This window comes from Asparagus officinalis, chromosome 4, assembly GCF_001876935.1.
Source record: "Asparagus officinalis chromosome 4, Aspof.V1, whole genome shotgun sequence".
In the NCBI taxonomy this organism is placed as follows: domain Eukaryota; kingdom Viridiplantae; phylum Streptophyta; class Magnoliopsida; order Asparagales; family Asparagaceae; genus Asparagus; species Asparagus officinalis.
This window is the reverse complement of record NC_033797.1, coordinates 60,232,686-60,250,197: the sequence shown is the minus strand read 5'-3', so window position 1 is coordinate 60,250,197 and position 17,512 is coordinate 60,232,686. Positions and strand designations below refer to the sequence as shown.

The following is a 17,512-nucleotide window of genomic DNA, read 5'->3' as shown; positions in this document are numbered from 1 at the left end:
CTACAGTGTTTGTTTGAGGAATCCCAGTTTAGGGATTTGCTCTTGACCTGTAATTTCTTGTTAGATTAAATAAGAAATTATCTGTGTGGCTCCCGAGGACGTAGGCAGTTGCCGAACCTCGTAAATCTTGGTGTACTGTTCTCTATACCGCGTTTCCGTTGCATTAGGGGATTTAGGCGTTAAAATCCAACAACTGGATGCAGAGCGTGAAACGATCTAGAGGAAGGTCAGATTTAAGTGGGAGCCATGGCCGCAGGAAGGGAAGTGAGGAAAGGTGAGAATAGAAGTTTGATGGATCAGATTTCGGATTCTGGAAAATGCAGATAGAGGATTATCTGTATCAGAAAAATCTGTATCAACCACTTATCGGGGAAGAAGCCAGATTCTATGAAGGAAGAAGGTGGAACCTTCTAGATAGACAAGCCCGTCGGAGTTACAGTTATCAGTGACGTTGACTCGCAATGTTGCGTTCAACATAGCGCGAAGGAGAAGACCACGGCAGGTCTTATGGCAGCACTCTCAACATGTATGAGAAGCCATCAGCCGCGAACAAAGTTCATTTGATGCGGTGGTTATTCAATCTGAAAATGGCGGAAGGCGCGTCAGTAGCACAACACCTCAATGAACTTAATACGGTTACAACCCAATTGAGTTCAGTTGAGATTGAGTTTGATGAAGAAGTTCGGGCGTTGATATTGTTGTCTTCCCTACCAGAGAGTTGGAACGCTACAGTCACAGCTGTGAGTAGCTCGTCGGGAAAGAAAAAGTTGAAGTTCGGCGACGTTCGTGATTTGGTTCTCAGTGAGGAGATCCGACGGCGAGAGACTGGTGAAGCTACAACCTCTTCAGTATTGCATACAGAGTCAAGAGGTAGAAATTCAACCAGAGGAAACGGACGAGGAAAATCAAACTACAGAGGTAGATCAAAGGACAGGAGGTCCAAATCAAGGAATCCAAGCAACAGCTCGAAGGCTATCGAGTGTTGGAATTGTGGAAAGACCGGGCATTACAAGAATCAGTGCAAGAGTGCACAGAAGGAGAAGGAGGCGAAGGCAGAGGTGAATGTCACCTCCACTTCAGGAGGAGACGACGCATTGATATGCTCTTTGGAGAGCAAGGAGGAATCTTGGGTGTTAGATTCAGGAGCGTCGTTCCACGCTACTTCTCAGAAAGAATTCTTCGAGAAGTATACCCCCGGAAAACTTGGATACGTATATCTTGGTGATGATCAACCGTGTGCTATTGTGGGCAAAGGCGTGGTGAAAATTAAGTTGAACGGGTCAGTATGGGAGCTGAAGGATGTCAGGCATATTCCCGACCTGAGAAAGAATTTAATATCCGTAGGCCAGTTGGCTGGCGAAGGTTATACCACGACCTTCCATGGAGATGATTGGAAGATCTCAAAGGGCGCAATGACGATTGCCCGAGGCAAGAAGACTGGTACCCTGTATATGACAGCAGGTGCACGTTGTTTGATCTCAGTTGCAGCAGGCAATGAGACTTCAAAGCTGTGGCACCAGAGACTCGGTCATATGAGTGAAAAGGGGATGAAGATTATGCACACAAAGGGAAAACTCCCAGGACTGCAGTCAGTGGAGATGGATATGTGTGAAGAATGTATACTTGGAAAGCAGAAGAGAGTCAGCTTTCAGACAAGTGGCAGAACCCCCAGGAAGCAGAAGCTAGAGCTCGTTCACTCAGATGTGTGGGGACCAACAACCACCGCGTCCATTGGTGGAAAACACTACTTCGTGACTTTTATCGATGATCACTCTCGGAAAGTGTGGGTCTACTTTCTGAAGCATAAGTCAGAAGTATTTGAGGCTTTCAGGAGATGGAAAGCTATGGTCGAGAATGAGACCGGTCTGAGAATAAAGAAGCTCAGGACCGACAATGGCGGTGAGTATGAAGACACCGGATTCAAGAAGTTCTGCTATGAGCACGGGATCAGAATGGAGAGAACCGTGCCCGGCACGCCTCAGCAAAATGGTGTAGCTGAGCGGATGAACCGAACGTTGACAGAGAGAGCCAGAAGCATTCGAGTACAATCAGGCCTACCGAAGCAGTTCTGGGCAGAAGCGGTCAACACAGCAGCTTACTTGATCAACCGAGGTCCATCGGTTCCATTGGAGCACAGAATACCAGAGGAGGTATGGTGCGGAAAGGAGGTAAAACTCTCACATCTTAAAGTTTTCGGTTGTGTAGCTTACGTGCATATTAGTGATCAAGGCAGGAATAAGCTTGATCCCAAGTCAAAGAAATGCACTTTCATCGGCTATGGTGAAGATGAGTTCGGCTACCGCATTTGGGACAACGAAAACAAGAAGGTGATCCGGAGCAGAGATGTGATATTCAACGAGAAGGTGATGTACAAGGACATGCACAAGACTGACGACTCAGAGAGCGAGTCCACATTTATAGATGCAGATGATGTCCCGAGTAACCTCTCGGAAGAACCCAATGCAGAGGGTCCTCAGCAAGAAGAGCCTGTTGGACAAGATGGTGCGCAGGAGCCCGACGCACCAGCTCCGATATTAAGAAGATCTTCTCGTCCTCCTGTACCCAACAGGAGATACATGAACTATCTGTTGTTGACAGATGGTGGGGAGCCTGAAAGCTTTGATGAAGCTTGTCAGTGTGGAGATGCGAGCAAGTGGGAGCTTGCAATGAAAGATGAGATGAAGTCTCTCATATCAAACCAGACGTGGGAACTAGCTGAGTTGCCCACGGGTAAGAAGGCACTCCACAACAAATGGGTGTACCGGGTGAAAGAGGAGCAGGATGGTTCCAGGAGATATAAAGCCCGATTGGTTGTCAAAGGTTTCCAGCAGAAGGAAGGAATTGACTACACCGATATTTTCGCTCCCGTGGTGAAGCTAAATACTATCAGGACCGTGATGAGTATTGTAGCAATTGAAGATCTTCATCTCGAGCAGTTAGACGTGAAGACGGCGTTTCTTCACGGAGATCTAGAAGAGGAGATATACATGCACCAGCCAGAAGGTTTCTCAGAAGAAAAGAAGAAGAACCTGGTGTGCAGACTCAAGAAGAGCTTGTATGGCCTGAAACAAGCCCCAAGGCAGTGGTACAGAAAGTTTGACGGCTTTATGCACAAGGAAGGTTTCCAGAAGTGCAACGCCGACCACTGTTGCTACTTCAAAAGATATCAGTCCAGCTATATCATCCTACTGCTGTATGTTGATGATATGTTGGTTGCAGGAGCAGATATGAAAGATATCAAGAGTTTGAAGCAGCAGCTGTCAAAGGAGTTTGACATGAAGGACTTGGGTCCAGCGAAGAAGATCCTTGGAATGCAAATCACGAGAGATAAGAAGAGAGGTCTCTTGCAGTTATCTCAGACGGAGTACATCAACCGTGTTTTGCAGAGGTTCAACATGGGCGACGCCAAGCCTGTGAGCACACCCTTGGCCAGCCATTTTCGTTTATCGAAGGATCAGTCTCCTCAGTCAGAAGAAGAGAAAGAGAGTATGGCTCAGGTTCCTTACGCCTCAGCTATCGGAAGTTTGATGTACGCAATGGTCTGTACGAGACCAGACATTGGCCATGCAGTGGGAGTGGTCAGCCGGTTTATGTCGAATCCAGGAAAAGCTCATTGGGAAGCGGTCAAGTGGATTCTGAGATATCTACGAGGCACCACACAGAAGTGTTTGCACTTTGGTAAGGGAGAGGTAGAAGTGCAAGGGTACGTAGATGCAGACTTCGGCGGCGAAGTTGATCACCGAAGAAGTACCACCGGCTATGTATTCACCGTTGGAACTACAGCTGTTAGTTGGATGTCACAGGTACAGAAGATTGTTACCCTATCCACTACAGAAGCTGAGTACGTTGCAGTGACTGAAGCCAGTAAAGAGATGATATGGCTTCAGGGTTTGTTGACAGAGCTGGGATTCAAACAGGAGAAGAATGTTTTGCACAGTGATAGTCAGAGTGTGATACACTTGGCGAAGAATTCAGCATTTCATTCTAGAACGAAGCATATTGCGCTTCGGTACCACTTCATCAGATCCCTGTTGGAAGATGACGTGTTGAAACTGGAAAAGATTCCAGGAAGTAAGAATCCAGCAGACATGTTAACAAAGACGGTGACCGTTCAGAAACTGGGATGAGGAGCTCCGGCGAAGCTCCGACGAGCTCCAGGAAGACGCAGGCGAGCGTGGCGAAGTCGGCGGCGAACCCCCAGGCGAGCTCGAGCTTGGCGAACTCGATGGTGGTTTGGGGCGAACGCGACCCTCAGGTCCGACCCCCGCGTTCAGAGCTCTCCGACCTTCGCGTCAGGCGACGACGACCATCGCGTCACTGGCCTCCCACCTCCGCGTCTGAAGTTCCCACCTCCGCGTCCGAGCGAGGGGGCGAACGCGACCCTCGGACGAACGCGACCCTCGGCGAACGCGACCCTCGCGTTGAGCGCCCCGACCATCGCGTCGAGGGGTCCGACCCCCGCGTTCTTGGCGACGCTCGCGTCCCACTTGTGCGCTGGTGACAGGCTGTCGCCAGCCCCCATCGGATCCGCCTATAAAAGCCCCTTTGTGATGCCCTAGCCGAGTGCTTTTTCCCCCCTTTTTTCTTGGCGGCGGAGCCCTAAACGCAGCAGCGTTTCTTCTCTCAAAATCGCAGCAGCGATTTTCTAATTAACCCCAGCTTTTCAACAGTGATTGAAGGGGGGATTTAAGGAGAGGAAGAGAGAGAAAAGAGAAGAGGGTTTATTTTATTGTGGGGATTAACACTGTAGCTACAATGTTTGTTTGAGGAATCCCAGTTTAGGGATTTGCTCTTGACCTGTAATTTCTTATTAGATTAAATAAGAAATTATCTGTGTGGCTCCCGAGGACGTAGGCAGTTGCCGAACCTCGTAAATCTTGGTGTACTGTTCTCTATACCGCGTTTCCGTTGCATTAGGGGATTTAGGCGTTAAAATTCCCAACATAATTTAAGTCCCATTGGCCCCTTTGATGCTTGTTTAGACTTAAGAAACGTGAATTCATATTATATAGGATTTAATTTTTACCTTAATCTTTCGAATGAAGAATGAAAAATTACATGTAACATCATCTCTCAACTCACGTTCTTTGTTCCTGCAGGCTTCTCGAGTCAAACAAATATTTTCACAAGAAATAAGAGAGTGATTCCTCATAAACTTTCAGTTGTAGAAAGCTGCCTCTCGTCTTTTACTTTCTATTTATTTTCCGGTACGTAGTTGAACGTAGCCTAGAACAGTCAAGCCAAAACAATATCCAACTCTTGTTGATCAACCTGCAGTGCTTATTTTAGCTTTAATTGGACCAATTTTATACTCCTTTTTATTTCCCCCAACCTCACTTCATCTTTTTATTTACTTGACCACATATCGACAATTGATTAATTACCATAATTATAGAACAATTAATAAGGAATATTCTAGCTAATACACGTAAACTAATTTGATATGAAACTTAAGCTAGCTAGTAGTACAAATCATAAGGACAGGTTATAACTCGATCAGCAAGAAGAGTAGTATAAGATTTGGTAGAAATGGCTTGATTAGGCCTAATTAGAGAAGTGGGAGACTAATGGTTAATTTGACTCTCTAACCAATTAATTAGGCTCCTCCTTTGTTTCCAAAAGTGAGGACTCAGAATGAAGTCAATCCCAACAGAACGTAATCCATGTTGTATCCGGTTCCACTATTATAAAGTGCCAGATAGCTAGGATTCATAGTGGAACGGTCAAAATAAACTTACTTACAATGGAGAATTAACTCTGAGAAATTGATGTGTAATGTCTGAGAATATATAGTAGGAATATAAGTGATGATATATATATATTGTATATATATGTATATATAGATATAATTGTAATAAATAAGAAGTATAGTAGAGAGAGAGAGAGAAATGGGTATGCTTGTATCAAGCACAAAAAAGTTGTGCTTGGTTTAGTGAGGTGACATAATCCCATCCACTCATTTAAATAATTTGCATATCCCATGCACTCCTCAACCCATGTGAATGTATCCCCCATTTGAATGAGTGGAGGGGATTGCTGCCAGCTCTCACTACCAAAACACAAAATTGTGCTTGGTACCAAACATACCCATTATTTTCATATAATATATATAATATATATATATAATTATAATATAATAGTATATATAAAAGCGAATATGTTAAAAATAGCCATTATAGAAGGTCGGATCTACCCAACCCACTAGCCGTTAATGGAGCTCCATTTAGATCCCCAAGTCAAACTCATTCTCCTTTAACTAAATAGATACGAAATGTCAAAAAGTAATGATGACGTTATACCATCTCCACTCGTCTCTGCATAACTAATGGTGCTAATTAACGTAAGAAAAAATGACCACATTTTCTCCATTTTCCTAGTCCAAGTTAGTCAGCCCGTGGATAACTAAAATGTCTCCACATTAGGTGTAAAACCAAAGAGTGGTCCTCCGTTTCCTCCATTAGTTTCTCCATAACTAATGAGCATCAATGCTTGTAATTTATTCTAATCCTCTTTATCGTCATTACGGCCGAGCCTTTATAATTAGAACAATTTGTTAGTATATATGGCCAGTTGCTTAATTTGTAATGGAAATTAAACATGATAATATACACGCTTCACTGATTTTTATGTTTTTTTGTCAAAAGACGAGTACAATTCAAAATAAAAATTCATTAACCAACATTTATAGACAAATATGAGGTGCTCAGAAATATTATAGATAAATATAAGGTATAACACTGTTTAAGTTCTAATCATTATGAGTGTTTTCTTTGATTAGTTAACCCACTCTGAACTAAGGTATAACAACCCCTGTTAGAAAGAAAAAATCTAATACATAGGATAAGGGTAACAATCTTCAAGAAAAATGTAAATTATTCATTAACCACCAAATCTGACGTCTTTGCTAGGCATTTTGTCAAAACATAATTTATTTTAAGGTTTATAGATATTAAAGGTCATGCGCGAGTCATACGAGCACCGAGCGATATAAAGCTGTTCTCCAACAAAACATGCTAATCTGCGCGATGAAATGTCGTTTTCACATTATGAAATGATCTTAAATTTTTTTTTTCCCAACAAAACATAATTTATTTCATATTTATTTTGTTTGTGCTTTAAAGCGCATATCAAGTATTTGGATTTGGATAGCACTGCTCACGTTGAAGGTCTTTTCTGCACCACCATAAACTCTAAATTAAGGCATGGAGAATTTATGTATCCTTAACCAAAAGATATCTTTCAATGTGGACCAAAACTAGGCACCAGGGCCACAATAATCCTCAGTAATTGGCGTGATGAAGTATTACCTAACTCAAAATTCAAACCAAATACTCCATGTGTTAGGTTGTTTCTTGCCAATTTTTCCACCAATTAATTTGCTATAAATACCCCCTCTCCCAAACTACCATAACTACCAACACTAAAAAAGCTCTCTAGTCACCAAAAAAAGAGCCTAAAATGGCCAAACTCGCTAGCTTCCTCTTCCTTCAACTCCTCTTCATCACCTCCTTCCTCACGACAACAAATGCACTCTACAATGTAGTGGACTTTGGAGCCCGGCCTAACAGCCAAACCGATTCGGCCCGATCATTCCTTCAGGCTTGGGCCGCAGCCTGTAGCTCATCAAAGCCCGCAAGTATTCACGTCCCGAACGGGAGGTTCTACATAAGCCAGGCCAAATTTAACGGCCCGTGTCGGAATAATGCTATAAAGTTCATTATTGATGGGGTCATCGTTGCTCCTTCGATGTATTACAGGCGAGGAGATCAAAGCACATGGATTGAGTTCAATGACGTTGATGGTGTTTCTATTGATGGAGGAATTCTTGATGGAAGAGGTGGGCCCTTGTGGGCTTGCAAGCTATCGGGCCGACACTGTCCGAGTGGTGCAACGGTAAGTGGAATTTTACGTTGGACTGGGAATTGTTCGGCCCAGTGCAACTATAGAAATTATAACTATAGAAACTATAAATATTGTTTTTAAAAAAAAAAATATTTGAAACAAACAGCTAGCCGTAACTATAACTGCTACCTCTGCGTGCATGATTGCAGACCCTCACCTTCGGCGACTCGAAGAACATCGAGGTCGTCGGCATGACGTCATCAAACAGCGAGCTGTATCATATTGTGATAGAGCGGTGCCAAAATGTGAAGGTGGTCGGAGTCAACATCGTGGCGTCGGGCACGAGCCCTAATACTGATGGCATTCATGTTCAGATGTCGAGTGACGTCAGCATTCTGCAGACGAATATTAAGACCGGCGATGATTGCGTTTCTGTGGGACCGGGTACTAGTGGGCTTTGGATCCAGCGTGTCTTTTGTGGGCCTGGGCATGGCATCAGGTTTGTGTGAAAAGCCTTGCATAGTCCCTTGTTTCTTAACAAAACAACATTTTTTTGCTCCTATTTGTAAGGAAATTTACTAGTATGAAACTAACGTCAATAACTAACAATGAGTACAAAAAAATTTTCTTAACAACAATAAGATGTATATTGATATTTTTTTTTACCTTTTCCTCTTTCGCAGCATTGGTAGTTTAGGAAAGGGAGGAGACCAAGAAGAGGGGGTGCAAAACGTGACGGTAAAATCTACTGTGTTCTCAGGAACACAGAACGGACTCAGGATCAAAACATGGGGAACCAACACGAAAGGGTTCGTAAGCGGAGTTACGTTCATCGACGCGGTTATGCGAAATGTGCAGAATCCAATCATCATCGACCAAAATTACTGCCCTCACAGCCACGATTGCCCCGATCAGGTACTAAACTTACTGAAATTTATTAATAAATCAAAATTTTTTTTAGTTAATATTGATCATTAACTAGATGTTTTCTCTTTTTGCAGAGTTCTCATGTTAGGGTAAGTAATGTGAAATATGAGGGCATTAGAGGAACATCTGCTACTGAAAAGGCAGTAAATTTTGACTGTAGTGAGAGTAATCCTTGCAGTGGAATTAGTTTGAAGGACATAAAGCTCACGTATGAGAATCAAGCTGCTCAATCTTTTTGCAAACATGCAGATGGAGTTGCTTCTGGCTCAATAATCCCACCAAGTTGTTTATGATTCTAAGTCTTTGTGATATGTAGTAGAGAATTAATGAAGGGATCGATGTAGTACGTCGATTAGATGGCCGGCTTGCTTAGGCTTGTGCTTGTGCTAAAATGAATGGAACATGAATAAATATACATGTCCCCTTTCATGAAACCTTGGCCTTGTTGGATGGTACATAACTTGCATAAAACTGCCTATTGAATTTGAATATGGTAACGTTGGATATTGCACTTGGATTTGGATCGTCTGCATTATAAAAATTAATCACTGTTTTTAATCAAAACTATTGTTAATCAAAAGTTTTAGATCGTACCAATTGACATGTGTATTGTGCTTATTCTTATTTCCACTCAAATCAAATAACAATCATCAACCAAATAAATAGATGTCTATATATAAAAGTAGTCATCTCTCTACTTATTTTCTATAGTAGAGAGAAGGGTTAATTTCACAGAACCCCGTTGAACTTAGGGGGGTGTTGCACATAACCCCCTTGAATTTTTATTTTCTCACTTAACCCCCCTAAACTATGGGGTGTCTCACAAATCCCCTAACTTTTGCTTATCTCACGTACCCCCTAGCCTATAATTTTTGAGAGAAAAACAAGGGTTGATCCATGTTCATTAAAATCAAAAGTATGTTTACAAAAGAAGGATACGGACTGTATCCATAAAGATTAGTGGATAGAAAAAATAATTTCTCTTGCGAGGGATGTAGGACCTTCTTCTTACAAACATCCATGAAGATGAAGAGTGGGCCTTGCCGTCATTCACCGTTGGCATGGATATAAGTGAGAACCAAAGCCAGCCATACATTTGGACAGGAGAAATTAAATTTTCTATAGACTAATTTAAACTAACACTTGAACATCATAATGTTGATATGTACAAAAGACATTATAAAAGGCTAAGAGAAAACTGATATGACAAACTAAATACTGTTGCTCCGCAAGATTGGTCTTTCTTCTAAAACCGCTGCTAGCTTGAGTGCCTTCTTCCCTCTTCCAGAATCTGACCAGTCATGTAAATTAAAAATTGCTGAGTTGATGATAGAAGTAGCAGAAAAAAAAGAATTTTCAAAAATAGATTTATTTCTTGATGTCCATAAGCTCCATCACACTGCAGAGAAAATTGATCGCCATAAAACCCCATCAGAGTGACGAAGAGATTCAACAACCTTGAGGAGTTCATATAAAGATGTTGGCCATATGAAAGGGAGGTAAGAATCACAGAAATGTTTCCATACTGATTTGGTAAGACTGCATTCAAAAAACAAATGATCACAAGATTCAAAATGTATACCACATAGAATGCATGTAGAATCCCCTTGCCATCCTTTCTTTATAAGATTTTCGTTTGTATGCAACCTGTTTTTGGATAAAAGCCATATGAAGAACTGGAATTTACTTGGCATGACAGGATTCCAAACAGTTTTATAATAAGCAGATAATATTCCTCTGGTGTTAAGGAAAGAATAATGGGATTTAACTGAGAAACTCCCATTGGATGTAAGGGACCAGGTGGGTATGTCAACATTGTTAGTAACAATGTGTAAGCCAATATGATTCTTAAGATCAATCTTTGCATATGTTGAAGAATCAGAGATGCTTCTCTTAAGAAGAGGATGCCAGCGCCATATATGATTATGGAAAAAACCCTGAGAACGAATACTGACATTTGTAGACAGTGATAATTTATACAAAGTCGGATATAGACTTGATAATGTGTTACTACCAGTCCATTTATCCTCCCAAAATCTAATTTTATCACCAGATCCAAGAGACCATTGCAGAAGATGAAGAAATAAATCTTTGATTGATATGATATCATTCCAAAACATAGAATATGAAGAACTGCAGGAAGTTGATTGCAACTGAGAATCTTTCCTGATATAAAGATGATGTAAGAAAGTTCCAATTAAGGAGTCTCTATCAAGACATTTCCATAACCATTTGGATAAGAGAGCATTATTAAAAAGTTTGAGGTCCTTCACACCCAATCCTCCCTCATATTTACTTAGACATACTGTCTTCCAATTTACTAAACACTTGAAAGGTTTAGAGATATTTTTGCCAGTCCATAAAAAATTCTTTCTAATTTTATCCACCTCTTTAATCACCCATGATGGTAATTTGTAGAAAAACATATAATATAATGGAATAGATGAAAGAACAGAGTTGAGCAAAACAAGTCTACCACCAAAGGATAAACATGAACTTTTCCAAGAAGCAAGTTTCCTATACATATTATCCAACATAGGTTGCCAATCAGATTTAGCTAATTTACCATACTTTAGAGGCAAACCTAAATATTTAATAGGAAGATAATCAAGCTTGCAATTCATTGAACTAGCTAGAACTTGTCCTCTATTATGTAATTTACCGAAGTAAATAAGAGAAGATTTGGAGAAATTAATACCCAACCCTGAAATATCTTCAAAAATATATAAGATTGCCTTTAGAATGGATATGTCATTCTTGGTACTTCTGACAAAAAGAAGAGTATCGTCTGCAAATTGGAGGCTCCTAATTTGATTGAGAGGTTCCTTAATGCCAAGATTGGATAATAAACCCTCTTCCACATTATGTCTGGTCATCTTGCACAAGACATCAACAACTCTTCCACATTATGTCTGATCATCTTGCACAAGACATCAACAACAATATTAAAAAGCAAAGGAGATAAAGGGTCTCCTTGTTTCAAGCCTCTTTTGCATTTGAAAGATTTAGAAGGGGATCCATTGACAAGAACAGCACAGCTTAATGTAGATATAATATTGTAGATCCATGAGCACCATCTTTGACCAAAACCTCGAACTTTCAGTAAATTAATAAGGAAGTTCTAGTTAATAGAATCAAAAGCTTTTGTAAAATCAATCTTAACCATGGCCACATCCTTCTTCCTCTTTGAACAAAAATGAATCAATTCATTTGCAACAGTTATAGAGTCAAGAGTTGATTTGCCAGATTGGAAAGCTGTCTAGATCTAAGAGATTCTGATTTTTGGAAGGATACAAGAAATTCCAGTTGACTGTCATGTTGCTATTGCTTTCTTGTCCAAAAAGAGTACGATAAAAGTCATAAAAAACTTTTGAGATTTCCCCTTTGTCATCAATTTCAGAACCCATGTGATTAATAGCAACAATGTGATTTGATCTCTTATGAATGGATGCTGTTCTATGGAAAAAGGATGTATTAGCATCACCTTCTTTCAACCATTGAATACGAGATCTTTGATGCCAATAAGATTCTTCTTCTTGGATGATAGAAGCAAAAGAAGATTGATAACCTTTCCTCTCATCTAATTCTGCAGGGGATAGAGATCTTTGTTCTTCAATAAGGTCTAAAGAATGGATTTTAGATAACAAAGTATTTTTTCTAGAAGAGATAGATCCATAAACATTCTTTCTCCACCACTTAATTCTTCTTTTTAGAAGCTTAAGTTTAATGATGAACTTATCCACTGGGGTCCCTTGACAAATAAACGATTTTCAGGAAGATTCTATAAAAGGAACAAAAGTGATGTTATGAAACCAACTTTTTTCAAACTTGAACAAAGGAGGATTTGGTTTTATGCCTCTACTATCCAGAATGATAGGAAAGTGATCAGAGCCAACAGAGGGAGGTGAGTATTGCAAACTTAAAGGATGATTTTTATCCCAATCTGTACAAATCAGAAATCTGTCTAACCTGGCTAACGCAGGATCCTGTCGATTATTGGACCAAGTGAAGGAACGACCAGATAGAGGCAGATCAATAAGATAATTAGAAGAAACAAAAGATTTGAAGGAATTGATATCCTTAATGGAGCCTTTTCTGCCATTCCTTTCTTCAGATGATAATGTAGCATTAAAATCCCCACAAATAACCCAAGGACCCTCAAAAATCTGTCGTAATCTGGAAAGTTCCCACCAACAAACATCTTTATCCTCTCTGTCAATAGGAGCATAAACAGAGGTAAATGTAAAAGTCCAATTTGATGGAATATGGGTCAAAAGAACAGAGGCAGAGAAGATACCAACATACGATCTAATCATTGTGAAAGAAGTAGACCAACCAATAATCACACCTCCCCTGGATTCAGAGGAATCTAAGATACACCAGTTTGAAATTTTATTCCCACCTATAGAGCGAAGCCCCTGGATTCAGAGGAATCTAAGATACACCAGTTTGAAATTTTATTCCCACCTATAGAGCGAAGTTTTGTGGCAGATGGCTTACAGAGTTTACTCTCTTGAAGACCAATGACATCAATAGCAGAACGAAAGATAAAGTCTTTGACTAGACTTCTTTTATTAGGGTCATTTAGACCACGCACATTCCATGATGCAAACTTCATAAAGTCTTTGACTAGACTTCTTTTATTAGGGTCATTTAGACCACGCACATTCCATGATGCAAACTTCATCGATAAAGGAATTAAACCACGAGGAAAGAACTACTAACACAGATTGTTAGCAACATGATGCTACTTTATCAACTTCTTTAGACTTTAGCTTAGCTATGGAGCTCTCATGAAAATTAACTCCACAATTTGTAGCAATCTCCTCTAGAACATCATTATGCATAGCATTCAAAGGCAACATGACCGAAGAAGAAGAAGAAGAATTAAGTTCCGTACCTTTTCTAGCAATTTTTGAAGCAGATTTAGATGATGAGATGTGCTGCAAGAACTTCTTATGCTTTCGGCTGATAATGGATTTCCTAGATGAACGAGCAGCAGTCGATGAAGAATGTTTACGGGAAAAGCCTGGAGGAATTGATGAAGACATTTGCATAACTGGCGTCTCATGTGATTTTGGCGGGAGAGAAGAGGATGAAGAATTTGAATTACTGACATCATTTGTCCCGCCAAAAATATTATTCCATGTTGCTTTTTCCAAATATACTGTCTGACCATTCCAAGTATGTTTGACTAAATCAACTAGAAAATCACGGAGAGACTTGGCAAGAGAATCAGAACTGCCATTAGAAGAATTAGCCTGAGAATCCGCCTGAAAATTTGTTTCCAAAATAGGCGGATTTTGAATTTCTTTTGAAAGCTGTATCGTATTATCTTCCTTGATTTCCTCCGCAATAGAATCATCAACAATTACTTCTTTGCCCTTATCAGATTTAGCAACAATTTGTGCTTTCTCCGGAGATCTTTGAACTGCTGGAGATATATCTTCTGGAGTGATTTGATCCAGCCATTGAGAATCCAAGATCACTTCTCCTTGCATTTTCATAGCATTAAGATGAATGCCAATAACATCCGATCCAATTTGCCCAACACCAACAGGTTGAATCTCTAAAGTAACTTCTCTAGTAAAAGAATCAATCTTAGAGGTGTAGGAACAAACAATATTTTTTGGAATACATTCAGCAGATTTAACTTGGACCAGAATTCTGACATCATGACCATTAACCTTGTCTCTGATGTTCTTGCAACCCCTTACCATTACACCAAAAGAGCTAATGATTTTCTCAATGATATCCAAGGACCAGAATTGAAAGGGTAGATTTTTAATCTTGATCCATTGAAAGAAGGTAGAATTGACAATTTTCATACCCAAGTTTTCTATCCATGGAGCAAACCAACCCTTAAAGCACTCAAAGTTAAAGATATTATCATCAATAGCTTCCGACATTGTCCATCTTCTTCAAATTCTTTTTCTGCTAACCACCGTCCATCCTTGATCAGAAATATCAAGAGGTTTAGGATGCCCCAATTTCTGATTAGATATAAATCAGAAAATAACCTTCTGTATTTTGGCTGTAACTTTCTCATACGACCTTGGAATGAGGTGAGGTAAGACTTGTTGGAAACCTGTTGAAGAGACCCACAACTTTGGTATTTTACACTTTTCCAAATTCTAACTTCATCGGTGTGAAAAACATAAAAACTCATAACTGATCATTATTCCCAGATTTTTACTCTTTTGGCCTTTGTGCATGTTTTGTGCATTTGCGCTCATATTTTCACAAATATACATTGAATTGATCTCAAATCAATTCTTATCATATTCAAACATCAAATTTCTGGCAGATGGCTTACAGAGTTTACTCTCTTGAAGACCAATGACATCAATAGCAGAACGAAAGATAAAGTCTTTGACTAGACTTCTTTTATTAGGGTCATTTAGACCACGCACATTCCATGATGCAAACTTCATCGATAAAGGAATTAAACCACGAGGAAAGAACTACTAACACAGATTGTTAGCAACATGATGCTACTTTATCAACTTCTTTAGCCTTTAGATTTGCTATGGAGCTCTCATGAAAATTAACTCCACAATTTGTAGCAATCTCCTCTAGAACATCATTATGCATAGCATTCAAAGGCAACATGACCGAAGAAGAAGAAGAAGAATTAAGTTTCGTACCTTTTTTAGCAATTTTTGAAGCAGATTTAGATGATGAGATGTGCTGCAAGAACTTCTTATGCTTTCGGCTGATAATGGATTTCCTAGATAAACGAGCAGCAGTCGATGAAGAATGTTTACGGGAAAAGCCTGGAGGAATTGATGAAGACATTTGCATAACTGGCGTCTCATGTGATTTTGGCGGGAGAGAAGAGGATGAAGAATTTGAATTACTGACATCATTTGTCCCGCCAAAAAAATTATTCCACGTTGCTTTTTCCAAATATACTGTCTGACCATTCCAAGTATGTTTGACTAAATCAACTGGAAAATCACGGAGAGACTTGGCAAGAGAATCAGAACTGCCATTAGAAGAATTAGCCTGAGAATCCGCCTGAAAATTTGTTTCCAAAATAGGCGGATTTTGAATTTCTTTTGAAAGCTGTATCGTATTATCTTCCTTGATTTCCTCCGCAATAGAATCATCAACAATTACTTCTTTGCCCTTATCAGATTTAGCAACAATTTGTGCTTTCTCCGGAGATCTTTGAACTGCTGGAGATATATCTTCTGGAGTGATTTGATCCAGCCATTGAGAATCCAAGATCACTTCTCCTTGCATTTTCATAGCATTAAGATGAATGCCAATAACATCCGATCCAATTTGCCCAACACCAACAGGTTGAATCTCTAAAGTAACTTCTCTAGTAAAAGAATCAATCTTAGAGGTGTAGGAACAAACAATATTTTTTGGAATACATTCAGCAGATTTAACTTGGACCAGAATTCTGACATCATGACCATTAACCTTGTCTCTGATGTTCTTGCAACCCCTTACCATTACACCAAAAGAGCTAATGATTTTCTCAATAATATCCAAGGACCAGAATTTAAAGGGTAGATTTTTGATCTTGATCCATTGAAAGAAGGCAGAATTGACAATTTTCATACCCAAGTTTTCTGTCCATGGAGCAAACCAACCCTTAAAGCACTCAAAGTTCAAGATATTATCATCAATAGCTTCCGACATCTGAAAAGAAGATAGAAATTCAACCAAGTAATGCTTATCCTGTATAGGAATGACTTTTCCCCTCTAAGATTTCCATTTGAATAACCTGGATAATTTGGTTTTAATCAAATCTAGAGAAGGAGTGCCTTCAGTGATAGTGAGAACAGCAAAAGCAGCCAGAACCTTAGAATTGTTGCACAGAGTTTCTGAATCAGACAAGTCTATCTTTTTCTCTAGAGGACGCATATGATTTCTGCAAAATTTAGCAATGTGCCCTTCTTCATAACATTTAAAACAAATAAAAGCACCTTTAGGGCAAAATTTCACCGAATGACGATCATCCCCACAATTGAAGCATCGTTTAGGCTGCTTAGGATCAATATAATCAGATGGAAGAGGATATTTAAGATACTTACTGTCCATCTTCTTCAAATTCTTTTTTCTGCTAACCACCGTCCAGCCTTTGATCAAAAATATCAAGAGGTTTAGGATGCCCCAATTTCTTTTGCACAGAACCAAATGAAGAAAAAGTGGGGGGATCCCCATGGTTAATTAAATTAGGTTGCAGATTATCGAAGAGAGAGTTAAATGGACGGGGGAAGAAATGATTAGATGGCTGATGCATAGGGGCGGGAGAAGGTGCATGGGGAAGGGAAGGAGGAGAATATTTAAAATTTTTTGAGATCACATATCCCTTGGAGACATCATGAGAAACATGACGGCGCGGAGAAGAACCAAGCAAACCACGTTGTGAAGAATGAAGTACCTGATTAGATATAAATCTGGAATAATCACCTGTCTTCTTCGCCTTGTTGAAGAAAGTCGCCTCTCCGCCTTTTCTCGCCATCTCCTAGCCTATAATTTGCAAATAACTAAAAATTTCTTGAGAGGAAAACACTCAAACTTTAGTTATTTAGTTATTTAGCCATCTCCTAGCCTATAATTTTTAGTTATTTAGCTATAATTTGCAAATAACTAAAAATTTCTTGAGAGGAAAACACTCAAACTTTAGGGGAACGAGTATGTTGCCTTTAAATGAGAGGTGATAAAGTCAAGGAAATTTTTACTCAAAAATATTTTAGTTTTTTACAAATTACAGGCAGAGGGG

General features: G+C 39.8%; 1 protein-coding gene across 1 annotated transcript in view; it reads left to right on the top strand.

The window, feature by feature from the left end:
• The window catches only part of LOC109838777 (polygalacturonase-like), a 24,668-nt gene continuing 14,585 nt past the window's right edge, over window positions 7,430-17,512 (top strand). Inside the window, exons 1-4 of the mRNA XM_020407205.1 lie at window positions 7,430-7,893; window positions 8,052-8,341; window positions 8,526-8,757; window positions 8,844-9,059. Coding sequence (XP_020262794.1) covers window positions 7,459-7,893; window positions 8,052-8,341; window positions 8,526-8,757; window positions 8,844-9,059 — 1,173 coding nt within the window. The 5' untranslated portion in view covers window positions 7,430-7,458. The remainder of the gene's footprint in view (window positions 7,894-8,051; window positions 8,342-8,525; window positions 8,758-8,843; window positions 9,060-17,512) is intronic.